General features: G+C 41.3%; 1 protein-coding gene across 4 annotated transcripts in view; it reads right to left on the reverse strand.

Annotated features, from left to right (window-relative positions):
• Positions 1-27,098, reverse strand: part of TERT (telomerase reverse transcriptase) — a 103,343-nt gene that overhangs the window by 42,922 nt on the left and 33,323 nt on the right. For all 4 annotated transcript variants that reach the window (XM_067557408.1, XM_067557411.1, XM_067557410.1 and 1 more), the window contains 2 exons: positions 5,579-5,664; positions 2,757-2,870 (listed from right to left, as the gene is read on the reverse strand). In XM_067557408.1, the coding sequence (XP_067413509.1) occupies positions 2,757-2,870; positions 5,579-5,664 (200 nt within the window). The remainder of the gene's footprint in view (positions 1-2,756; positions 2,871-5,578; positions 5,665-27,098) is intronic.

Below are 27,098 nucleotides of genomic sequence, written 5' to 3' on the forward strand. Positions count from 1 at the left end.
CTATGGACTAATGTAATTATTATTTTGTTTTTATTCACAAAATGAAAGAGAGCAATATGATCTCTAAATAGCCTACATAAAATTTCAATGAGAACTTTCCCCATTGTTACAAAGAACCACCAAGAGCTGTTTTGCCTATAGTGAACTTTAGTTAGTCATCTTGGGAACTAAAGCATATTATAATCTGCTATGATGCCGGACCAGGTACAGGTAGCTGGAACAGAATTTCATATGTGGCCATAGCAACTTACTTCTCATGACCACATAAAAGCACAAATTAAGACTGACTGACCAGTTTAGGGATATTTACCTTCTTGCTGCCTGTTCTATAACTTCCTGAAGATAGAGGATTTCAGATTTCCAAGGCTGTCAATCCAGCACTAAACTGCATCCTCACTAAGGCTGAGATTTCAAATTCAGTGGAAATCTGACACCTACCGCTCTCGGATTCCTTTGAAAATCTCAGCCAAAGGATCAGATTTTTAAAGGTATTTATGTGCCTAGAGATGCAGATTGGTGCCTCGTGGGATTTTCAAAAGCACGCAGTCTCTTAACTCCCAGTTCTCACTCAATCAATACATAAATCTTTAACCACTAATTAGCATTTTAATTAGCCTACGGGGGCCCCATAAGCCTTAAGGAGGCTTGTGCAATGGGGTATTGGTGGGCTACTAATATTTGTGGAGAAGGGGTATGGGTGGAAGTCTACAAGCCTCCTCATTTCTATGACATTAATTAAGCCAACAGTAGGCATCCTAATATTTAACAATGGGCTGATGCAGTTACCCGGGTGCAGAGTTATTCCTATGCGTCTGCTAAAATTCACAGGAGGAAAGAATCCACAGTGAGATTATGGAGACTAGATAGCAGAGGCAAGCCTTAGGAGGCTGAAGTATACCCCAATGATGCTCCATGACCCTAATTTGGCTCATTAGGGATTCAATTATCCTGTTATGGCTCAACTGGGCTGAGTAGCTTATTAAGGCTGGGAGTAAAGAGCCCCCAAACATCTAAGACTCCTGAAGTGAGGGGTTTCCACCAAATAGACTCCCCTAAAGATCACAGGGTAAATATGTGTTAGGAGGCCCCCAAAGAGCCTCCTAAGATTCAGATGTGGATGGACCCTGAGCCTGCTATGGTCTGCTGTAGGCATTCACAAGCATCTTAAGACCCACAGGAAGTTTGTGGCCCTGATAAGCATTTAAAAACTAGCAGGTGTTGGTGTATGTGCATGGGAGGGTAGTAGCTCTCTCTACATTCATGGGGGCTGGGGTTTCAGGAAGCCTACAAAGAGCCTCCTAAATCTCACATGAGGGTGATGGGCTGCAAACCTCCCAGGACTCATCATGCCAGGTACCACATAAGGCTTGTGGGAAGAGACTGGAGGACCTCTTACAATCCTCCTAAACCTGCAGCATTGGTGGGTATCTGACAAGTCTCTTAAAGCTCAGAGAGTTGATGTACTTACCAAGGCAGAGCCTAAGATCCGCAGGAGTTGGGCTCACTTCATACGGACCTTGGAGCGTGTATTATTGAAGCTCCCTTCCTGAAGGCCTCAAGAAGTGAATGGGGTGGGGTGAGGTGGAACAATCTTCCCTCCAGCCCCTTTTGCTCTTCACTCCCATGTTACCATTTAAAAGACACTAAGGAAATTCCTGCACAAACCTTCATTATAGTGGAGGCATATTGCAGTGGTTTGAATGGATATCATTTTCCAAGAACAAGAACACTGATATTAAAAACAACAGTGTTAAAAACCCAGGAAAATTCAGAATTAAGGTTAAATTTAGAGAAAACCCAAACTTAGGGAAGAATGGGAATTTATGTTAGGCAGCCAGACTATCTCCACTCTGCCCCTATAGTGAGGCTCAGAAACTCATATGACCTTACCTATCCACAGTTTCATTTTATCAGTGATCACAAGAACTAAAATGCCTTAGTACTAATGGTACAGTAGTGGGGCCACTTTATGTATTTGGTTCTGTTCTAAATAGTAGACAAAATAATTTTACAAATTCCTGATTAGACAAATAACACATTTAAGGAAATCAATTCCCATTCCTCTTTAAAGGATTGGTTTTGAGAGACATTAAGAATACTTAGCGTGCAGCAAGGTCAGGACCTAAGATTCTTTGGGGAGGCCAATTATTTAAATGTCAGAGACAGACCTAGTATATCCCCAAAATACTAGTCTCATATGACCAGATAAAAAAATTAGAGCTCTTACATGAAAACAGAAAAAAATAGCATGCTCAAATAAAGATTTTAATTACTCTGAATTAATGTGTTTTAACATTCCTTCCTTTCTGTGTATTTTATTCTAATCTATATTTTTATGCAACTTTTAGGGGAGACAGGCTACAATTCCTTTTCTGAAACACCCAAGATATTTTACGTGGAGTAAATACATTAAAGATGTGATGCACTTTGGGATCTACTGATGAATAATGCCAGACAACAACTAGGTATTTTTTATTATTGGCCATTAGATTTCACAATTTCTTGAAAACTGAAGATTTTCTCCCAAAACAATGGACCTTTGTTGCTCTGAAATGGTGCTAACAATTAAAGAAGCACTGTAGATAAAGCACTGGAAAAAGCTCAGACTTCCTATATTATAATGTACAGCATTTGTTATGCCACCACAGCAAAGATTTCTCAAATCTAACAGAAAGTCTGAAAAGAAATATTAATAGCAAAGTAATAGCACCATAGAAGTAATGAACCAAAGTACAAAAAAGGAAAAACTACCCTACCCATCTCGCTGTATTCCACAGAATAATTTGTTTTCCATGTCTCCATAGCATAAACTGCAAAGGAGAGCTGATAAAATGGAGCCCTGTGGAATTCCACGACACTGTAAGTAATACCTAGTGAATAAGAAAAATGTAAATTAGAACTGACAACAGGAAACTTCAGTTAGCCAGGACAGGTTTATTAACAATTTTCATAATCATACCAAAAGGTAGGCAATATTTCCAAGAAACACGTATGCTTAATATCAGACACCTGGAAGACTTATAAACTTATCTTTTCCTTTAATGTTTAGTTGTGTATTCTTTTTTCTAAGAACACAGGCTTATGAACTTCCAAACTTGACTTCAGGAATTAGTTATTCTAGCACTTTTTTCCTTTGCCTTAATTTCCTTAATTAGCCCAGAGATTTACACATTTTGAATTACTGAAAGTTCTAAGTTTATAACTGACCTCAAAGCACAATTGTCGTCTATTTTCATACACTTTCAGATCCACACTTCACCTAACCATTGTCATCTTTATGCCACTTTTATAGCCACAAAATTTAATTTTTCAGACAAACAAAATGTGACTATATAAATATGTAGAAGATATAGAGGAGGCTAGAAACTTTTATAACAACTACTGAGTGACTTCTGAACACTATGCAGAGCCTCTGGAGCAACTGTTAACTAAAATCTGAAAGGACTTGAAGTTCACAGTAACAAGTTATTGGTTATTTTAGTCAGAGGCAGAAGTCTACTGACAGCACCACAGAAATAAGTTGCTCGATAGTATTTTTTAACTATAGTAGACCTGGATCAACCTGAAGGAAATGTAAGGATGTGTACAGAAATAATTAGGAAAAACTTTTTCACTAGGAGGGTGGTGAAGCACGGAAATGTGTTACCTATGGAGATGGTGGAATCTCCATCCTTAGAAGTTTTTAAGGCCCGGCTTGACAAAGCCCTGGCTGGGATGATTTAGTTGGGATTGGTCCTGCTTTGAGCAAGGGGTTGGACTAGATGACCTCCTGAGGTCCCTCCCAATCCTAACCTTCTATGATTCTATGATAATTAGTTCTCTTAAAACATTTTACATTGCTTAAAATATGTTTATAGTAATTGTTTATCATCAATGCTTCTCTGAACAAATGCTACATGTTCAAAACTATACTTAAAAAAAAAAAAAGACAGTGATACCTTGGTTAATTAAAACAAATTTTAGAAAAGAAGACATTTTCATTCCAGTTTAGAAAGAAAACTCAAACTGCAAGCAAACTTTGTAAGTTTTATAAAATACATAAAACATTAAGCGCTTGCTAAAAAGTGTGACCTTTGTAATAGCTTTTTGTTTAAGAAAATATATAACCCAAAGTTGCAATTTTCAATTCCCACAACTAAAATCATAAATGATGTATGGAAGCTTTGAGAAAAGGGCAGTGGACATACCAACGATAAATTAAACTCATTTAAAGTTACACAACTTCAATTATTTATTGAACAAGTCCATTGTCATTTTGAATGAAAACAGAAGACATTAAATCCATTCACTTCAATTAACTTCTGTCTCACAGTATCACCCTGCATAGTTTCCTTGGAAACTCCTTAAGACTCCCCAGGTGAGGGGGACAAGGTTTATATCTGTGGGAAAACATTTGAGAGAAATGTGCCAAATGGTGATTGTCTAGATCAGTGGTTCTTAACCTTTCCAAACTACTGTACCCCTGAAGCCTGAGTCCCATCCCCACGGGGCTGAGGCATGTAACTTAGTTTCATGGCGCCCCTGTGGCTCCAGGCAATTGCCTTTCTTGCCACCCCCAATACCAGCTCTGCACTTGCGACCCCTCTAAACCCCCAGGTTGAGAAACATTGGTCTAGATTCCCTCAGTGGAGCATTATCTTGCCAGGTCACATTTTCATTTTTGGACTACTCAAAGCTTTTCTATTATTTTGCCCAAGATCAATAACAGGCTAACCAGCCTACAGGAACACAGGACATTCCGTTTACTCTTTGTAAATATTGTCTCAACATTAGCTTCTTTCTAGTCCTCTGGAACTTCCCATGTACTCCAAAATTTGTTAAATATCATCATCAGTGGCTCATGGCAACTACCTTTTCTTCACAGCATAAATCACCATTTTAACTCTGAATTTTAGCTCAAAGAAAAAGTAATAGGTGGCTTGCAAGGACTTGCTTTGTGAACATGGTACACATCTGCCACCTAGGGGCCACAAGTAAAATCTGCAAAATATTGATAACATAAATGAGAAATATACAGTATTAAGGCATTTTTATACCTTTGATATCTAGTTTTATAGTTATCAATATTTTGTAATAATTATCACAGTTGCATTTTGCCTTGATCTCACCCTTCTAAACAAGCCCAACTGAAAAAGGGGGAAAGTAATTTTTGCACAGTAGGGAACGGTAACAAGACTGGTCAAACTGTGTTGATGCTGCCTTCTTTCCGGTAGCCACTGTGAATCTCCAAGATCTTATAAAGCTGTTCTAATATCTTTCCATTGCAATTCATTCACTTATTTTTAAATGTAAGTGGTTTCTGACTGCAAATAGTGACGTGCTTTTTAAATGTGTATATTTTCATTTGAGAGAAACAGAATTTATATGAATAAAGTTTCCATTCCAACACCATTAATGCTTTTATAGATTCAAACCTAAATTAAATGACAACTGTATTTCAAAGTAAGGTCAAGTGACATATCCCATCTAATAAAAGCTAGTTAAGAAAGCTTGATCCCTAGTGCCAATAGAAAGATTTTCAGTTGACAGGGCAGAATGGCAGAGATTAATGTTGCTTTTCACAAACTCACTCATTTACCTGTCCTCAATCTCCAAGATGCTGTTATGAATCATTTCCAGAAAAAAAGCAAACAGGCTGGAGCTTGTCTCATTTAAAGAAAGACCCTGAAAAAATTAAAAAGAAAAAAATATTTTATCCTAATTAATAAGGAAGAACAAGTCGGAAAGATGCACTTTTTACTTTAAGCACTTTTTCAGTCTCAGTTTAAAGCCATCAAAAACTCAGTAAAACCAAAATTTAAGATTCCGTATTTAAAAATGAACCACACACACACACAGCTCAGAATTCACAATTTCGGCAACATTTACATTTTTAGTGAAGAAGCCATTTTCTCAAACCAGCAAGAAAGGTAAAAATGTCTAAGGTAAAAATGTCTAAGTGATTTTAAAATGCATATGACGAATTATTACAATAAAATGTGATATATAACATCCTAGTAACTTCACTGTTTTACACATGATCACTTACTACATTTATAATACTCTATAGAGCATACTACCAGAATCAGTCATGCTCCTCACGTTCTCCATCTAGGTCTGTCTGCATGTGGATTTTCTTGTCTTCCAGGCATGCTGCAAAGGGGTGAGCTGAGGTTTGCCTGATACTTATAGGCAATCCTTTTTTTTAATAATATAAACAAAACCTTCATACAGTGACAGCTAAGGTTGCAATAAGGCACATCACAGCAACCAAAACCTTAAAATTATGTAAATTGAAAGTTAAGGGAAAAGCATTCTGCATTCATTGACATTCATTAGTTTTCAATTAGGGGTATGTGTACCCCTATAGATACACAGAGATCTTTCAGGGGGTACATCAACTCATCTAGATCAATGTTTCTCAACCTGGGGATTACAGCTCCGAGGGGAGTCGCAGGCTGGGTTTAAGAGGATCGCAAATGCAGGGCCAACATTAGGGGGTGGCAAGCAGGGCAATTATTGGGGGTGGCAAGACCCTGTGAAGCTAAGTTACATGCTTCAGTCCCGCTGCCTGGGGCTTGGGCTTCAGACAAGTCTCACAAGTGAAAATAGGCTCAAGTATCACATTAAGTACAATATTTATATTCCAATTGATTTATTATGTAATTATATGGTAAAAATGAGAATGTAAGCACTTTTTCTGTATTTTTATTTCTGATTTTGTATGCAAGTAATTTTTAAGTGAAGTGTAATTTGGGATACACAAGACAAATCAGACTCCTGAAAGGGGTAGAGAAGTCTGGAAAGCCTGAGAACCACTGACCTGAAACACACCAACACCCTATAAGGCTTTCAATTCTGTCTACTCTATAAAATACAAAAAAGGAATACTGAAGGCTCTCCTTAACAGGGTGACCTCAGCAGGATTAAGGGAAAATAGCTTTCTAAATGCACAGACTGTGTAACAATCAGATGCACTGGTACAAAAGTATAAGAGGCTATAGTTAACTTTTTGCACTACAACAGAAATCTGATGAAGTTGGGAGTATAGATGGTTTCTTGATATGTGTAAGAGATGGAAGCAAAAGCCTAATGGGGTGTATTGTTGGCAATGTGCAAATGACAAAAAATGCAAGTGACTTTTTCCTTAACTTCTTGTTTTCATGCCTTTAAGGTTTTGGGTTGGCAGGGTAAAACTTGGTGCAACCTTAACTTTCACAAAATTAATTTTTTATTTATATTAATTTTCTAATTCTTTCTATACAGCATTGGTGTAACTTGGTACAGCTCCCCAAGGTTAGGGAGGAGAGGGGGTGCGTTTGAAAGCAGAAGAGGAGTCCCTGGGAGCAGGGAGGGTTGGGAGGGGGGCGGTACAGAGGTGTGGAGGATTGGAACTAAAAGGAAGCCAGGGAGCAGAGAGATTGGAAGAAAGGGGAAGGATGGGCTTGGGGAGCTGCAGGGAACTAAAGAACTGTAGACAGGAGAGGGAAGGAAACTGTGGTGTCGGAGTGGGGGGAAAAAGGTTTCTCTCTACTGCGTGTGTCAACAGCTGTAAATATTGCATCCTCTGAGTTCTATGCAGACACAATTCATCACATCAACCTCTACACATAGCATTACATTTACTGGGTTGCTTCCTAGCAAAATAAAATCATCATACTTTTAATGTCACACCTTCAAAAAACTTTATTCTTAAAAATTACAACAGAGAAACATAAAACTGGTATTTATGTAAACAGCTATACAGTAATCAGAGATTTACTGTAGAATTTCCATGTATGTAAATGACACATTAGAAACCGTACTGTAAGTTTACAGGCTGCAGCAAAGTTTGGCTTAGAACAGTCAAATTTATAGTGTAATTGATTAAAAAGGTTAAAATTGATTTGAATGCATTGAAGAGTGAAAAATATTTAAACCTTGAACAAACTAATTTCAATTTGGAAAAAAACAAAAACAATGAAAAGGTAAAATTAGTTTTGTTGCTTAAAATTCTGTAATTTTTCATTTCTCATAACAAAGAAATCTCAGGTCTGGCCACCTAAGGATGGGCTATCACACTTGTTTCTGCTGATCAAGAGATAGAATTCCTCCTGAAGACATTAATTCTTTGTTCTGCCAGTTTCCTCTGCTGAACCATGAATGGTACAGGCAGAGTGAACCCTGAAAAAGAGCACCTTTCAGATAATGCATGCAAGCAGTTTCGTCCATTGTAAGATCACAGGGGGTCCATGAATCTTCAGTGATATTAGGTCATTTAGCCCCAGAATGCAAAATGCCGGCAGAATGCAGCAGCCTCAAGCCCTGCGCTGGCTGGAGCGGGAGGAGCAGCCCCTCCCAAAGAGGAGCAGCCCTGAGCTTTGCGCCGGCCAGAGTGGAAGAGCAGCCCCCCACTTCTCAGCCCCAAGGCATCCCAGCCAGAGCAGAGGAGCAGCCACCCCAAGCTCCATGCTGGCCGAAGCAGAGGAGCAGCTCCCCGAAACCCCAAGCCGGCCGGGTGTCTGACTGGAGCAGAGCAGCCCTGTGCCGGTGGGGGCCTGGAACAGCCCCACGCAGCCTGCCAGTGCCTGCCGCCTCCATTAACCTCAGCCCACGAAAGACAGGAAGGGGTGGGGCCACATGCAGTGTGTGGTGGCGGCTGTGCCAGGGAAGGTTTAGTTTCTTACTCAGGTAAGGGTAATTTATTATTATTTTTGTAGTTTAGTGGTATTATCATTATCATATGTGTTTATAGGGGTTGTGTGTGTTTATGGACAGGTCAGGGGGTAGCATGGGGTGGGAGGGCGCACATTTCACCTAGTGTTACAACTAGTGGGGCTTTCACTCAAAAAGGCTGGGAACCACTGATCTCAACCATTTGCCCCAAAAAAGAGGACCAGAAGTGTCACGCTGTCTGGAGTGACTCACGACTGACAGTGCCATCCTCAGGGCAGACTGTCAAAAAAGCAGAGCAGAAACCCCAAATTGGGATTTTAGAATAAGATTTCACCTACCCAGTAACAAGTGTGAACCCCTAAATCACTATAACAGTCTTATCATGGAGTAAGACATAGACTGTCCCCTTGGACATTCCAATCTATCTTACCATACAGGCAAGCTGAACTATGTGACAGACGGACGTTTTACATTAAAAAATCACAACAATATTCTGGTTACTCCAAGTCCCAAAGGACCAGTCATTTATCCCAGGTCAATTGTACTCAGCTCTCAAACCAAAGACAACACTGCAGCCAATTCTGTAATAAATTACTTAAAAGATTTATTAACTAAGAAATGAGTTATTTATAAGATTAAAACAGGAAACACACACACAAATGAGTTACAGTATAAGATTTTAAAAGGTAATATAGGGCTGACCCATGCCAAGCAGCATGGGAATCTCTTGCTTATATTTAGGGATCTTTGCCCCTCAAAGTCCAGACAACATAAAGATCCAAGTTTCTCCTTGTTTCAGAGATTTTTTTTATCCCCTTCATCCAGATTCCAAGCTGTTGGGATAGGTTTGCGCGCATGTCTCCCCTGCCTAGAGTGAGTGAATAATGCAATCAACAATGTCTCCGTCTATTGATGCAACACAATGCCTCATTTGCCTTCAGTGAGACAACTTGTGGGGAGGACAAAGACTTTACCTTAATGTTTCTTTTCCTGTTTGGGGAGTTACACAGTATCAGAGGTTTACAATACAAACACTCAATATAACTTTATACCAGGAACTACAGATATTATAAACAGAATAAAGAAATTAATCATCCTATAAGTATTCCGTAAAGTCTAAACACTGAACACATTCCTATAAACACTAATATCTATTTTTAACTATACTAAACCACAGGTGAGCCAGACTGGTTTCCAGATACGCATTTGTCAGAGTTCAGTGAGGCCTGGAGCCTTGGCATGAGCTGACACCTGCAGCATCACAAGCAAGATCTTTGTGTCCAGTGTATGGCCTGAAGTGCCAGGATGCCATCATGTTTTCTGAGTTTTTGTGAATTTCACAGACCACAAGCTAGCATATCCTGAAAGTGAGCTTTCCAGCCAAACGTGGATGAGTCTGTTCTGTCCACTGCCACTAGGGTTGGATGGCTGAATAGTATTCCTGTAATTCACTCGCTCTATACTTCCACCAGACAAGTTTTCGTAACATCTCTGATGGGATTGTCATGTGCCTCTGATATGTTCTTGTTTGGAGTGTGCACTTGTGCCAGCTAGTGTTGTAAGGGTCTCTGCTGAAGCCTTGCACGGAGTATCAAATGTGGAGCTTATGATCATACCTGGCAAATCTGAAGAAGAACTAGGGTAACCAGATGTCCCGATTTTATTAGGACAGTCCCAATATTCAGAGCTTTGTGATATATAGGTGCCTATTAGCCACCAACCCGTCCCGATTTTTCACACCGCCTATCTGGTCATCCTAGGAAGAATCCTGTAAATTCTCTGTTTACCATCAAAAGGCAAGTACTCTATTAGGCTCTGCAGCTCAGGAGTAAGGCCTTATGTTCTCAAACAGAAGTCTCTCTTCATAGGTGATCCCAGCAGCCAAGCAGGCAGAAGTGTCATACGCTGGCTGAAGTCCATAAAGGGTCAGAGACTGCAATCTTTCCTTCTGAGGCTAAATCTTTCACCAGCTGTTTCTTTTCCCTCAGGGACCAAATGCAAGATGGACAATGTAGCTTCCCACAGGCCATATTGGTAATGTGCTAGCACTGCTTGATAGCTGGTAACATGCAGACCCAGACGAACATGCCTTAATGCTGAAATAGTTCAGTCTGCATCCTCTCTCAGCCACAGAAGAGGAATGAGAGGTCTTTGTGCTCGGATTTCTTGACAGCAGCTTCAACCACCAGGGACTTAGCGCTAGAGTGGTAAGTGAAGAAGGAAAAGTCCTGAGGAGGAACCAGACACAGCCTATTGTACCTGTTAAAGACTGCTGACAAAGACGAAAAGAGTGTAAAGCCAAAGATTTCAAGCTGAATCAAGTAGACACCTATAGGTGGGTAGGAAATTTTATCCTTCAGTTTTGGCTAAAAGATGTGAAATAAAAGACCAAGTTTTCAGTTGGCGCCTCAGCAGTTATAGCTGAAGTATATTCACTATCCTGTTTAGCCATTCCTGAAGCTGGTGGAATTCCCTTGGTGGAGAGAGCATCGAAGATGCAATGTTCTCATCTGGTGATGTCCCACCAATCAGAACGTCATCTATGGGGATATTCCTCATTGTCATCCATGTAAACATCTCCAATAGTATCCAGGTTTGGTTATCTGGAGCTGTAAGTAGCAGTGTGGTACTAGTAACAAAGCCGGTGCCAGTGCCAACAGGATTTAGGCAGGACCACTGGTTGCACAGGTGGTAGCAAAGGCTGAAGTAATCTTGGCAGGGCCAGGGTTGGTGTCAGCAGAGTTGGACATTGTGACAAAGGCACCAGGAGCTGAGGAAGAGTAGTGAATGTGACCAAGCATGGTAAGCATACTGAGGTCAATGATGGTGTGCCCAATGGTCTCAACTGACTCAGATAAAGGCGCTTCATGTCCTGTAATGCAGGCCACAACACATTTTGCATCGGCCTATGTAGAAAGTCGCCTCGATCATTTGGGACTGATGAGGTGTTTGGTGAGACGAGGAGATAGAGTGTGAAGGAGGCTGGAAATGTTCTTTTCCCTGACTTTTCAGAGGCCAAACAGTCTGCAAACTGAAAGTAAAATCAAATGCTAATAGTGGAGTCTCAGAGGTCTGATAAAAGAGATAACCCTCTGGTCTCAGCAATGCCCAGTGCACATATAGACTATGCATTGGTGAACCTTGGCTTTCTTGTGGTCCACAGGTGCTTGGGGAGTTGACTTGTTGCTCTTTGTTCAGAGCTTTCCTAGGATTGATTGGGGTCTTTTTATCCAAAGAGTCTCATTCAAGTCAGATCTTGTTTCTTTCTTGACCTCTTGAAAGAAAGAACAATTCTATGACACCAGAGTGCCTGGTACAAAAAAAGGAGTGAGCTGCTCTTCTTCAGTAGGGTGAACACAGAGCACCTGTGCACGTTTTGACATTGATGACAGTTCTCAGTGCCAAGAACGATTCCAGAACTTACGAAGAAGTATCCAGCACTGATCAAGAAAAGGCTTTGAAGATCCAATGCCCAAGCCCTTCCTGAATGTTGGTGCCAAATAGAGCAACAACTTGGAAATCAGCAGATAAGGTTTTGCCCACTTAATGGAGGAGGGAGTTAGTGCTGACATGAGTCTGTGAGAGCCCATGTTATCAGCCTGTTTGATTGTTGCCAAGGCTGGAGGCTTTAGCACATCCCCAGTCAGGTGTCTCTTCATTTGAGTTGCTGTTACCAGTGAGCTCTAGATAGGTCTTTCAGACTGAGCCCTGTAACAGGTTGCAGTCCTCACCCAAACATACTAATGAGTGTCCAATTTCAGGTATGTAGAACAGCAGGTGGCCCAAAGCTTAAAGCCCTTTTCCAGCTCTGTGTTAGCCATGACAGTTATGCAGCCTCCAAACCAGAAGAAAGCCCTCTTCTTTTTTAGACGGGATTGACACTGACTATGCTAAAATACCCTTTTGCAAGATTCATAACACACTTCGCTGCAGAAGAGAAGAAACTGAATCAGGTGGGGGTCATAATCCCTTAAATGTTGACCTTAAAAATCATCAGGGGAGCTTATGCAGCCCTAACTAACATGGTTGGTTGAGGCTCTGTGACTCAACACAAGAGGGCACCATATCCTACAAATGGGAATGCACAAACACCCTCCAAGGACTCCAGATGTTTTATCAATGGTAATCTACCCTTGGAAAGTAGCAGACATCTCCTTAACCAGCAAAGTGGGGAATTCAAACAAAGAAAATACTCAATTCAGTACTTTTTAAATAAAGTAGATTCACTGAGTAAAAATGAGAGCAAAATTAAGTACCCCAGTGCTTAAATGCTGTGCCAGAAGATACTAGTTCATCTGTCTTGTAAAGAAACAAACCAAAGATCAAGTTGCAACTCAGCATATTTCATCAGAACAGGCTCTATACTTCCTTCCAACCTCTGGATGTTGTTGTACCCCTGGTTAGAGCAAGTATCTCAGATCAGCTAACTCAAAAGCTTCCTAACAGCCTGGAAGATGACAAGTTTTATTCAATTGAAAGTAAGCATTGTGACTGCCTTGAAACCCATGTGCATGCACGCACACACCCTGGACTCTTAAACATCCCGGTAACTTGTGCCGTGTGGCTGTTCATGTGGGCTCTCCAACCTAATAGGGATGCATCTGTAATAACGGAAGGGAAGAGAGGAAGGGAGAAACAGGACATCTGCTGAGGATTCGTCCACCATAGCAAAGAAGACACTACATTGGACGGAACAGTCACCATGAGGTTCAAGGAATGGCTGTTTGGCGAGTATACCAACTGCAAGGCAATGAAGGTGGAATCCTACAAATGAAGTGACATAGGTGTATGAGGCCATATGGCCTAGGAGAGACAGATATGACTTAATCGGTACTCAAGGGTTGTTTGTGATGTGAGCTATCATGTTATTCACAGCCTGAAACCTGTCCTTGGGAAAGTACACTCTTGCAGTGATAGACTTCAAGGTTGCCTCGATGAAGTCCAGAGATTGTGAGGGTGAAAACCCATTTTTTTGTTGTTTACACTGACACCCAGTGAGGAAAGGAGATGCAGTATCATGAAAGTTGATACATAGGCTTCTTGGTGGAATTTGGCGACAAGGAACCCATTATCGAGGTAAAGGAAGACAATGAGAGCATGACATCTAATATGGGCTGCTACTACAGAAAATATCTTGGAAAAGACTCTGGGGACCGTCACTATTCCAAAGGGAAGTACTCTGTATTGAAAATGGTCAGAGCCTGCTGTGAATCTGAGGAAGCATCTCTGGGTAGGATGAGTGTCTATGTGAAAATAAACATCCTTCATATTGAGAGCTGTGAACCACATGCCCTCTTCTAAAGTTTGGCTGCTATAATCTTATGTGACCATGCAAAATGTGGGCCTGTGAATGAAGTGATTGGGATGACAGAGGTCAAGGATTGAGCTCCAACCACCACTTTTTTTGGTTACCAGGAAGAAAGTCGAGTGAAGCCCACTCCATTGGTATTGAGAAGGGACATGTTCTATCGCTCCTTCATGCAGTAAGGAGTCCACCTAATGTTTGAGAATACACTTGTGAGAATGGCCCCTGAAGGAAGGGCAGTCGGGGGATTTTGGAGGAGGCAGGTATGCAAACTCAATTTTACAGCCAGAGTGGATGATATTCAGCACCCACTTGTCTGTTATTGGACTGAGATTGGTGTCTGAGGTTGAAATGCAGAGCCTGTTGCAGAGGGTGCAGTGAAGTAGCACTTTTGAACCCCGTCTCTTACATGGTGGTTCACAGGGCCTCTGATGAAAAGACTCCTGAGCATATGTCTAGATCTGACCAATGAGTGGTGAAACTTCCTCTTAGGGGCATGCCCGTATATCACCAGCAAGTGGAGGGTAGTCCTGAAGTCCTTCAGTGTATGGAGGGACTCGTCCATCTTTTGGTTGAAGAGCTGTGATTCACTGAAGCGGAGGTCCTCAATGATATTCTGGTCCTCCCTAAGGAATCCTGACACATGGAACCAGGACTCCCTGCAAATGATTATGGCAGTAGCCATAGCTCTAGAGGAGGTATCAGCAGCATCAACTGCTGTACTCAATTTTACATTCACTATTTTACATCTACAAATTACTCACAGTATGTCACACACTCACAGACAAAGCACTACTGTAGATGAGTGACTGTCACTACACAAGCATGAAGCACATGGCCGGGCAGTTAAGTCACAATGGGTGGTCTGCTAAGTGCAGGCCAAAGCAGAAGGCACTGATTTTTAGAGTCCTGCCCCTCTCCTCAAGCATAGTGGGTCCTGGCTGCTCTGCTTCCCGCCTCCCAACTGCAGCCAGACAGAAGGAGTTCAGTGAGGAGGCTGCCTCCTTGCTGATCTCCAGTCCCCATGGCTGCAGCAGGGAAACCACACGCGTCCTGTAGCCCTGTGTGCTCCGCCTGGATCCTTAGGCAGCAGCTCTCTTCTGAAGCCAGCAGGAGGTAAGTGGCAGGCCACTGGCCCCCGGGCCATGGGTTGGGAACCACTGATGTAGACCATACTTACATGATGGGGGACTACCCTGGGAAACAATGAGACAGAAAAAGATTTGGATGTCATGATGGATAATCAGCTGGCCATAAGTTCCCAATACAACTGTGTTGCCAAACGGGATAATGTGATCCTTGGGGATCCAGGGGAATCTTGAGTAAAAATAGCGATGTTGTTTTAACTCTGTATTTGGCATTCATGTGATCACTGCTGGAATAGTATGTCCAGTTCTGGCATCCACAATTTAGGAAGGATCTTGGAAAATTGGAGAGAATTCAGAGAACAGCCACAAGAATGATAAAAGGATTAGACAACATGCTTTATTGTGACAGACTCAAAGGGCTCAATCTATTTATTTAAACAAAGAGAAGCTTAAGAAGTTAATAGATTGTAATCAGTAAGTACTTCGATGGGGAACAAATTTTTGATAATGGGCTCTTCAATCTAGCAAACAAAGCTATAATATGCTCCAGTGGCTGGAAACTGAAACTAGACAAATTCAGACCGGAAATAAGGCGTACATTTTTGACAGTGAAGGCAAGTATCGATTGGAAAAATTAACCAAGGAATGTGGTGAGTTCTCTATCACTGACAATTTTTAAATCAAGACAATTTTTTTTTAAATGTGCTCTAGTTCAAACAGGATTTATTTTGGGCAAGTTCTATGGCCTGTGTTATACAGGAGGTGAGCCTACATGATCGAAATGGTCCCTTCTAGCTTGGAATCTATGAAATTTACAGCATTTACTCTGAATATGAATGGGTTTTCTGAAAATGTACAGGTAAATCCTTTAGTGTATAAATAAAATTAATGTAAAAGTGGGTCCCGTTTGACACAGATGCTAAATTTTAGCCTTTGTTTCAAATTATTTTAACAATGACGCTTCAAAATTTCCACAATGAAAGTTAATTGAAATTTTATGTACAGACTATATCTGAAACTTAATTAAGACTTGATTTCTAAGTTATTAACAGCAGTTGTACCTAAACATTATGATTATAGGCTACAGACAGATTCAGATCAACAGCTCAAATAAAACCTAAGTGAGGCCATTTTTTGTCTGAAACGTTTTTTTACTAACAACAACAAAAAAAGGTAGATTTAGTAACAAACATTTAATGAATATTTTGCTGAATTATTTGTGTGAAAAAAAGAAATGCCGAAAAGGTAGAAGTGTTTTGTTTTGATACTTTCTCAATTAAATGTATTGATTTTTAGTTCAAAATGGCTTGATTTTTTCTAAAATAAACTGAAGCCAATTTCAAAACAAAAAAATGCTCAAAATCTAAATGAAACATTGCATTTGAACTGAATTTTTTTTTTTTTTTGAATTGACAATGAATCAAAAAAAATCCATTCTTCACTGAGGTCTAATTGTGACATCACAGCTAGTTTGCATGCAACAATTCTTTTTTTTTTGAATATCTACTCAGTAATATGCGGGAGACTAGACGTGTCAAGAGTTCTCATTGGTAGGTTATCTGGCTAAACTGTAATTTTTAAAAATTATATATATGTGAAAGGAAAAGTTTTTATATACTCCATTTTGTATTCTACTTTCATATCAAGTTATATATTCTATTTTGTATTAAGCTTTTAAGACTCCATCTTGTATGCTAAAGATTCCATCTTGGATTTTTAATAGCTTTCTTAGCCTTGAAACAGGTACATTTTGCAGATGTTGCAGGTTTTTGCAACTGTCAGTAGATAACAGGACATTGCTAGCTAGCTCTAATAGATAATTGTTATAGTAAGCAGAGGCCCTGGTTAATTGGCAGTATGGAAGAATTTCTTAGTATATCTTAATGTAGGAAAAGGTTGAGCTAATGGAAAAGTACCGAATACGTCGTCTTTTTCTTTGTTTCTTTGTCTGTTATACTGTATAAAACTTAGTGATGTGAGTCTGTAAGGCAGAAGTCCTCAGGAGCCTTAGGGTGACTGAAACTTCTCCGAGCTACTCGAAATAAACTGCCTCAAAGAACTACGCACTCAAGTCATAATTTAGGAGGGCCCTGAGCTTTCCTACGACAGTAATTGGTGCCGTGACTCGGATGTAGTGACCTTTCGCCTGCCATCTCCTGCTTGTCTCTGCTGCTCCCGGACCGTTCATCAGCCCGCTCTGGAGGTGACCTTTGCTCACAGCATGGAACGGGAGTTGGTGAGAACCACTTAAGGGAGTTTGGGCAGGGTAAAGGCTTGCATACCGGACAAATTTGTCTGAGTGCCTTTGAGGGTGGTTCTGGTCTGGTTCTGGTTTAAAGTGCACTTGTTATATTTCTGTAAGCTGGAGTGTGATTGTGGTATGAGTGTTATGAATTGTATTCCCTGTTACTGTATTCCCTCTGTTGACCAAGGCTGCCACTAATTCATCTCAAGATGCCCTGCACCCTCTGCGAGCTTAACTGCTGCGACCAGAGAAGGTGTAATAGCCAGTGGGGACGTTTTGGCTGGTGTGCCTCAACAGGTTTGAATGAAGCGCCTGTTTTGAATGTCTGATTCAGGGAAAGGATGGGAAATCAGACTTCGAAAGAAGCAACCCCTCCTCTGGGAAGTCCGGCTCGGGTTATGTATGATAAATATGGACCTAGGTCATGTAAATATTTGGTTAGATGGAATGGGTATACCAAGGATGATCCAGCTAAGCAATTTCCGATCCCCGGGGGAACGTTTGACAAAGAAAAAGTTTTGTACCTTAGATCCCAAATGGAGGAACTAAAGAATATTAGTCAGGATCAATGGCAACAATATTGTGATTGGTATGCAGAAGTGGGTGAGAAGGAAAAGAGCAGTATAATATATTCTGGCAGAATAATGTCAGAAAATTAGAGAAGGAAATGCAGAAGAGGGATAGAATGTCAGTCAGAGTATACTCGCAGTTAGATAAAAAAGAGGAGAGCGATGAAGAGGGAGAAAAGGACCTGCTTGATGATTTAACAGACAGAGGCCCCAACTGGGTCAAAATATGCTCCCAGCGCGAGCTCCTTATGCCTCACCACTATATAGGGCTGTGAGTAGTGCAGCAGGCGAACCTGTTACCCCTACAGCTCCTCTTTTACCTCTCCCAGAAGAGGGGGAAGAATTAAGGGAAAAGAAGAAAGATCAGAGGGGGAAAAAAAATGAAAAATTCAAGTAGAAAGTTTAGTTGATGATCTGAAAAAAATATACACTCCGGACAAGGTAAAAAGAGGGGCTGATGCAGTTAGGAACAAGCTGAACCAAACTGTCAGGGAAGAGAGCAGTGATGAAAACAGCAGTGAGGGAGAGGACAAAGAGACCCAACTCATGGCCCCCTTAAGACAAGTACTAGGACCCGATAGACCAGTTATCATGCATGTCCCCTGGTCCCCCACAGATTTAAAGAATCTGGTAATGGCCTTCCCTAACTTTCGGGAAAATCTGCTTGGCTGGAAAGAGCACCTCCAGATAAATATGGAGTGCTATAACCCAAATTGGGCAGACATGAATCAGCTTCTGCGCCTCATTACTCCTTCAGATGTCAGTGAAAGATTGTACCAGATAGCTCGGTGGCCTGAGACTGCCCCAATTGAAAAACGGAACTTGCAGAATAAAATCAGAAATGTATTAAATGCAGTGGATACTGTGTCCCCCAAAAAAGGACCTATTGGTCTAAGATCTTTGATTGCAAACAGCGAGACAAGGAAGAACCAGCCGAGTATATGGGCAGATTAAAGAAAGTTTTTAAACAGCATTGAGGGATACAGTGGCTAGAGGAAGGCTCTCAAGCTCTGGTAGCAGTTTTTGTTAATGGACTTCAACCTGAAGTTCAGAAGCAACTAAAAACTATTGCTACTGGTTGGCAAAAGGAAAGTTTAGAGAAGATAGTGGAAATAGCAGTTCACTGTCAAGAAAATACAACGCAAACAAAAAAAGTTTAAAGAACAAAGTTATGCTGCCCAAATACAACAAGCCCAGCAATACGCCCTCAGGGAGAAAGGGCAACTGAACAGAGGTCGGGGAGGAGGAATGCGTGGAAAAGGAAGAGGTCAGTACAGATCTGGTACACCCCCCAACAATGTTTGCCACTACTGTAAACCTGGTCACTGGAAATTGGAATGCCCTAACAGACTCCCATATCAGGGAAGACAGATTCAAGGGGCGGGGCTAAACCCTCATCCACCGGCTCAAGGCTCACAGGGACCTAACGGATAACACCCATCTTCTACACAAAGCCAGCAAAGAGAAACTTCAATTTTGTCAGCCTGAAGTGAGATACCGGGGACACCTGATCAGTGAAGGGAACAGAAAAAATACTCCCTAGCCGTGTGGCAGCTGTTCAGAAAATACCCAGAACGACACAGAAGCAAGCACAAGCCTTCTTGGAATTGACTGGATACTGCAGACAATGGATTCCGAACTACATAGAGTACTCCAAGCCACTGCATTCTTTGACCAGAAAAGAAATCACAGATCCAGTTCCATGGACAGATGAGGAAAAAAAAGCTTTTTCCAATCTTAAAAGGGCTCCTGCACTGGGCCTACCTGATTATGAAAAGCCCTTCACGCTCTACTGTCATGAAAGGAATGGAATAGCAGCACGAGTATTGACACAAACTCATGGGGAAGTGCAAAGACCAGTAGCCTATTTCAGTGCTCCAACTGACAAGGTTGCCCTAGGATTCCCACCTTGTTTAAAAGCAGTTGCAGCCACTGCCTTGTTCGTAGAACAGAGTTCATCAATAGTATTGGGCAACCTACTCATGGTCCAAGCTCCCCATGCGGTGGAAGCAATTCTTAATCAAAATCGGACTCAGCATTTATCAGCATCAAGATTAACCAAATATGAGGCCATTCTACTTGCATCACCACACATCAGAATTTTTAAAGGCAAGCCTCTCAACCCAGCAACACTGCTACCAATAAAAGGGGAATGGAGACAATCACTTTTGTTCTGAAATTATCGATCAAGTCACCAAACTGAGAGAAGACTTATCAAGCACCCCTCTAAGCAATCCTAAGCTTGAATTTTACACAGATGGTTCCTGTCTACGTAATGAACAAGGACAGCTACGCGCTGGATACGCAATATGCAGCAACCATGAAGTCACAGAACAAAAGAATTTACCAGGAGTATCTTCAGCACAAGTTGCAAAGTTAGTAGCATTAGAAAGGGCTTGTAGTTAAGCTGAGGGAAAGACAGTAAATATCTACAGAGACTCCAGGTATGCTTTTGGGATTGCCCACGATTTTGGGCAGATATGTGCGACTAGAGGGTTTTTAACCTCAGCAGGAAAAAATATAAAAAATGCAGAATATGTCCGGATATTACTAGAATCTTTAAAGTTGCCAAAGTAAGTTGCCATTATACAATGTAAGGAACATACTAATGGGTCAGATGATGTCAGTAAGGGAAATGCACTTGTGGACGCAAGTGCCAGGGTCACAGCCCTTTCCTCGGGAAACCAAAGTGCATTCTTGTACAAAAATCGCCCGCTCCAGACCAGATTAGCTTCGCTGATCTGGGCATTATACAAGATCAGGCCCCAAATGGAGAAAAGGATGGATGGAGTAGGGCAGGGTGCATATTGCATCCAGATACAGTGTGGAGGTGCGGGGACGGCAGCCCTGTCCTCCCACAGGGACTCAGACCCTCTATGCTGCAAAGTTATCATGGATCTGCACGTGGGTAGAGATGCCCTAATTTGCCTTATGGCAAAGGATTGGTATGTTCCAAATTTAAGCAGCCACGTATCTTCTTTTTGTTCTCAATGTGCTATTTGTTCTGCTTTTAATGTGTCCAAAGTTGTAAAGCATGAGAGAGCAGCTGCCCCACCTCCTTGGGGACCTTTTGTATATATGCAGATGGATTTTATCCAATTTACGAAATGTATGGGTTTTGAATATGTATTAGTGTTAATGTGTATGTTCTCAGGCTGGGTCGAAGCCTATCCCTGTAGGAAGGCTGACACAGCTATTGTAATTAAAAAACTACTAAATGAACTGATTCCAAGATTCAGGATACCAGTTCAGCTGGATTCCGACAGAGGGAGCCACTTCACCAGGAAAGTACTTGGTGAAATATGCAGACTACTGGGATGTCAGCAAAGGTTCCATTGCCCCTACTATCCTATGGCTTCAGGAAAGGTTGAACGAACAAATGGGACAATAAAGGCCAGATTGGCAAAAGTCTGTGAATCTACCAGACTCAAATGGGTAGACGCCTTACCCATAGCTCTGATGTCAATAAGGGCCCCACCAGATCGAAAAACAGGCCTCAGCCCTCATGAAATTCTGATGGGACGACCCCTCAGATTGCTTTCTGGTCCAAGTTGTCCCCCCAAGGATTTAGCATTCACACATGAGGAGAGTGTGTCATACTGCCTGAAGCTAACAAAGGTGTTGAGATCTTTCTCTTCACAGGTTCAAGAAGCGTTGCCTACCCCACCACAACAGAAGTGCCATTCTCTAGACCCTCGAGACTATGTCTATGTGAAGACAACGAAAGAGTTCTTTAGAACCCAGGTGGAAAAGACCCTATCAGGTTTTGCTGATAGCAAATACCGCAGGAAAACTAGAAGGAAGGCCTAACTGGATCCACATGTGTCACTGTAAGAAGGTCCCACCTCAGGCAGAGGTGTCCAACTCAGAAGAAGGACTGGCGACTGTGCGGCCAGATAACCAACTCAGCACCACGTAGATGTTTCCCTTCGGACGTTCCCCTTCACAGCTACATCCTCTAACAAACCAAATAAGTCTCCTTGGAAATCTGGAACCTGAGGAAGAAATGGGACCTTGGTTGTATTCTTGGGGTTGGCTTGTTGTGTGTTTCCTTGTCCTGGTGCTTCTATTTATCATATCAGAATGTATTTGGCCTGGCTGGTTATAGTGTCCATCACTGTAGTAAATGAAGGATGGGAAAACAATATGATAACATCATGTCTCAAACAACTGCCATAGTGGGAAATCAAAGTAATTGTTGGATTTGTTTGCATGGCCCAACTCATTTGGAACACGGAATACCTTTAATAGGAATTCCTATAGAAAACATCATCAGCCATTGGCGAACATTATCGGCAAATACCCCAGCAAGCCAGTTTACACAAGCAAATTTTACCCAGGAATGGGATATATATGTCCCTTCAGGAATGCAGGCTCAAAATGTATTCAACGAAAGAATAAAAGCATCCTTAACGTTTCTAACTTCGTAGGGAATTTAACAAATTGCTTAAATATCACCAACTGGGGTTTCTTTGATTCAAATACTTTTCCAGCCCCCGAAGATAAAGGTTGGTTTTGGATCTGTGGAAAGAAAGCATATAAAGCATTTCCTGTAGGATGGTACGGTAGATGTTCTCTGGGAGGTGTTACACCATACCTACAAACTACCAAAAAATTAAGAGGTTTGGTGCAGTCCCCCAGGGTACTGGTGAAATGAAGCTATCCTTTGATGACAAGAACTAATGCTTTCCATAAGGTCTTGAGATCATTTTGGCCCCAATTAGGGGTATTTGAATTGGAAAGGTCCATCATCAATATCTCAGCCAGCATAGAACTATTGGGAAATTCGACTGCCAATGCCTTACAAGCTTTACATGAGGAAGTTAAACAAATATCCCAAGTCACAGTTCAAAATCGAATGGCTTTGGATTATTTACCCGCAACTAAGGGGGGGGCGTATGTGTTCTTTTAAATTCATCTTTTAAATGTACCTTTGTAAACCAGGACCAACGTATTGAAACTGACATAGGGAAGATACATGAGCAGTTACGATTGTTTCATAAAATTGGTGAACAGGATCAAGCAAATCGGTTTGATGAATGGTTTTCAGGATGGTTTTCATGGTTAGACCCTCTTGCTCATAAAATACTTACTTTTATTATAATCGGAGCATTAATAATCCTTGTTTTCTGCTTTTGTATTCAATGCTGGCCTACTTGTTGTTCTGCAATGACCCGCATATGTATGGTAAAACACACTGAAAGACAAATGGTGACTCGGGAAATGACTGAGCAAGAAGCCGCACTTAGGGTGGAAGGACTTATGACAGAATAGACTAGATTAAGGAAAATAGAGTGGCACTAAATAGTGCCAAAGGGGGGAACTGTGAAAGGAAAAAATTTTATATACTCCATTTTGTAATCTACTTTCATATCAAGTTATATATTCTATTTTGTATTAAGCTTTTAAGACTCCATCTTGTATGCTAAAGATCCCATCTTGGATTTTTAGTAGCTTTCTTAGCCTTGAAACAAGTACATTTTGCAGATGTTGCAGGTTTTTGCAACTGTCAGTAGATAACGGGACATTGCTAGCTAGCTCTAATAGATAATTGTTATAATAAGCAGAGGCCCTGGTTAATTGGCAGTATGGAGGAATTTCTTAGTATATCTTAATGTAGAAAAAGGTTGAGCTAATAGAAAAGTACTGAATACGTCATCTTTTTCTTTTTCTGTTATACTGTATAAAACTTAGTGATGTGAGTCTGTAAGACAGAAGTCCTCGGACGCCTTAGGGTGACCGACACTTCTCCTAGCTGCTCGAAATAAACTGCCTCAAAGAACTACGCACTCAAGTCATAATTTAGGAGGGCCCTGAGCTTTCCTACGACATACATACATATATATATAAATATATATACACACACACACACATACATATACATACATACATATAAAGAATCAATAGTGGCAAGGTAGCTTGGGTAGTGATCAGACTCTCCAGCTCCCTCTTCACATAGCACTAGTCTCAATAAGTCAATGCAAATTAAAAGTCAGATTCACCAATATGCTTCAGATGCTTTGCCTACTCTGGTGATTCAAAGTAGCTGTAAACCCAGCCTAAATGGTGTACACTGACTATTTTGGCATATTTTAGTGCATCTCCTTTTAAACAATTATTACTTATTAAAGAAATTGATTTAAGGCTAATATGATGTATTTTCAAATCATTAGAAATGTCACATGGTAAAATTTTATGGGTTTTTTTGTGTTCATATATAAAAGTTTTAATAATAATAGTAATAATTCACAAAGTTCCCAGGCAAAGGAAGACTATGTTAAAATGGATTAAAGCTGACAGTATGTATGTATCAATAATTACAGAGTAAAAGTCATTACAAGGATGATGGAAATATTGCTGAACCCCACACATTATAAACCCAGGGAAGTCAGTGTTAATGTTACACTTAAAAGAAATCCAGATATGTTAAGATTAAAAAGAAGCACAGTTAAGGCACCCAAACAACCTTGACATTACCTTGTAGACACAGCCACAAACAAATGACAATAAAACTATTTTTAGTGACACAATGTGTTAGATTAAGTTACACACTCCACCACATCATTCAAATCCTCAGATGGGCCCCCACTTGTAGTGATACCCTTGGTGGCTGCTTCTATGGGGACTGAACAAAGAAAGAAGATCTAAATGCATACATCTCTACTCCTTGATCTAAAGAACAAGGAGCATACAAAAGTTAGTGGGCTCAAGTAAATGGGCAAAAGTCCATAACTTGTATTATATAGGTCAGACTAGATGATGTAGTAGAGAAAGGGAGGCTGGAGCACAGGGCCTGGTACAAAATCTGAGGCCTGAGCCAGACGCTGTGAACCAAAATCAGGCCATGTATTAAAGCAAATGTTTATAAGTTCACTGTCCAGTACATGAACTTGGCAAAGTTTTGCTAGTATACTAGGCACTAGATAGTTATGTAAATATATTTGAGCTAGTACAGATACATCCCAATCTAGTACAAGATAAGATGGTTTGACAAAATAATGAATAGGGATGTTTTGTTCAAGATATCAGGAACAAGGGGTGGTAACAAACAGACGCCATGAACCACATAAGACGGTACGTAAGTTGTTTATCCTCAGTCTATAAATGTCAGGGTTCCTCACCTTAACCCTTTGTGTGGCCACGGGGACAGCAGAGACTCCTGAGGCTAACTGAGCCACTCCTTGCCACCGGGCTCTCATGTGTTAGTGTACCTCAGGGCTCGACAAATTTGCTTTGGAGCTAGGAGCCAGCCCAAAAATTAAGGAGCCAGATAATGTGAGCTCAGCGGCGGGGCACCCTAGCCAGAATGTGGCAGCCGCTCTCCTCTCCCAGCCCCACCCCTTCCTCCTGCCCCTCTTCCACAACATGGGCCCAGCAGCAGCAAGATGCCCTGGCCGGAGCGCGGCAGCTGCAGCGCTTCCTCGGTCCCACCTCCTCCTCCATCCCCTCCCACAACGTGGGCCCAGCAGCAGGGCACCATGGCCGGAGCATGGCAGTCACTCTCCTCCCCCGGTCCTGCTTCCTCCCCCCCCCCACACACACACACAATGTGGGCCCAGCGGCAGGGCGCCCTGGCCGGAGTGCGGCAGCCACTCTCCCTTCCTGGCCCCACCCTTCCCCCTGTCCCTCTCCCACAACGTGGGCCCAGCTGCAGGGCACCCTGGCTGGAGCGCAGCAGTCACAGCGCTCCCCCCTCCCAGCCCTGCCACAAGGACACAGTGGCGCCCTGGCCGGAGCGCGGCAGCTGCTCCCCCCAGAGAAATACTAGGCGCCAGAATTAAATTTCTAGGTGCCATGGTGACCTGGCACCTGGGGGTTTTCCAAGCCCTGGTGTACCTGTAACCACAGAGCCAGGGCCTTTGAGGGGAATAAACCTGGGCAAATGCCTTTGTCACTGAACCATGCCTGTGGTCTTTCTTTATGAATAACATGGAGATCTGCTGAATTAGCAGACTGTGCTAGCTGCTAATACTGATAACAGTGGAGCTCCAAGTATGGAAGCATTAAGCAGCCTGATCAGCATTACTGAGGCAATGACATTCCAGCCTTCTACACTTAACAACAAATGATCTAATGGTCCCGTCTGGCCTTAAAATACATGAAAGTACAAAGGCAGCAGAAGCCGAAGAAGCCTCCATGTGTTGTGCAATCAGCCCAGGGGGACAAAGAGCCAGATAAGGTTAAAGCGTGTTACAGTTACACCTTCTGAAGCCCTCAAGTATTGTCGTAACATGTACAGCTAATACACTTAAGCATTCTGCCTTTGTGTTGATGACTCCTGCAGAAAGACATTTTATTATAACTTGTATTATCAGAATTCTTATGGTTGTGACATTGTTAATGTGTCTCACCAGTGTCTAAAATGTTAATTTTTAAACCATAAAAGGGGATCATAAAACATGTTGCAACTTCTAACAAAAACTTTCCTCTAAAACTATACATACTGAAGAATTACATACATTAGTTTCATATCTCATATGTTTTATTACAATTTACAAGGGGTCCAAAGACAATGTTGCCATGTGGTGTTTTTTGGAATAGTGATATAACTAAGTTCACACTGAATTTTCTAGGACATTTTGTAGGAAAAGAAAAATCAAATAACTTCACAAACTACAATAATTTTAATTAATCCTTTCAATCCAAAACACACACAGATTTTAGTTAACTGTGTCAATCCCACTAAAATGAAGAATCTGGCATGAGCTCAACTATGGTGTTACTGCTACTCCACCATCTTGCATTGGAGATTTTACTAAAATGGCTGAACAGTAAAACCAAATCCCCAAAACATTATATACATTAAATACAACAACAAAATGATATTAAAAGAAAATTATTTAGGTTGCAAAGTCAAAGTATTAAAAAATTAGGAAATTCCAGAATCAAGGTTACACAAGCAACCTTAAGTTGGCCCCATTGCGTGTCCATCCTGTGCACTGAATGAGGCAAGGGTAGTGTGGAAAAAAATTAGTATATAATCATGTAATTAAAGATTGTATCATAGTACATGTGCTCTCCAGGGCGAGGGCACATCATGACACAGAATTAAGATTAACTGTAGGCAATTGTAAATCTGGAATGTCCTAATTTTGGGGTGCTTCATTCTGCAAGCTAATTAACGTTATTTTAATGACGGATTTTTTTAATGTGATTTCTTATGTTTGGTTTTGCCTTAGAGGAAAAGGTACAAACAAATTCAACTATGTATAAGTATGCGCTCCCCCCCACCTTCAAAAAAATCATGCATCATCAGT

The sequence above is a fragment of the Emydura macquarii genome, unplaced genomic scaffold (assembly GCF_026122565.2).
Source record: "Emydura macquarii macquarii isolate MOO-44397 ecotype Brisbane River unplaced genomic scaffold, CSIRO-AGI_Emac_v2 contig_1827, whole genome shotgun sequence".
NCBI classification, from domain to species: Eukaryota; Metazoa; Chordata; order Testudines; family Chelidae; genus Emydura; species Emydura macquarii.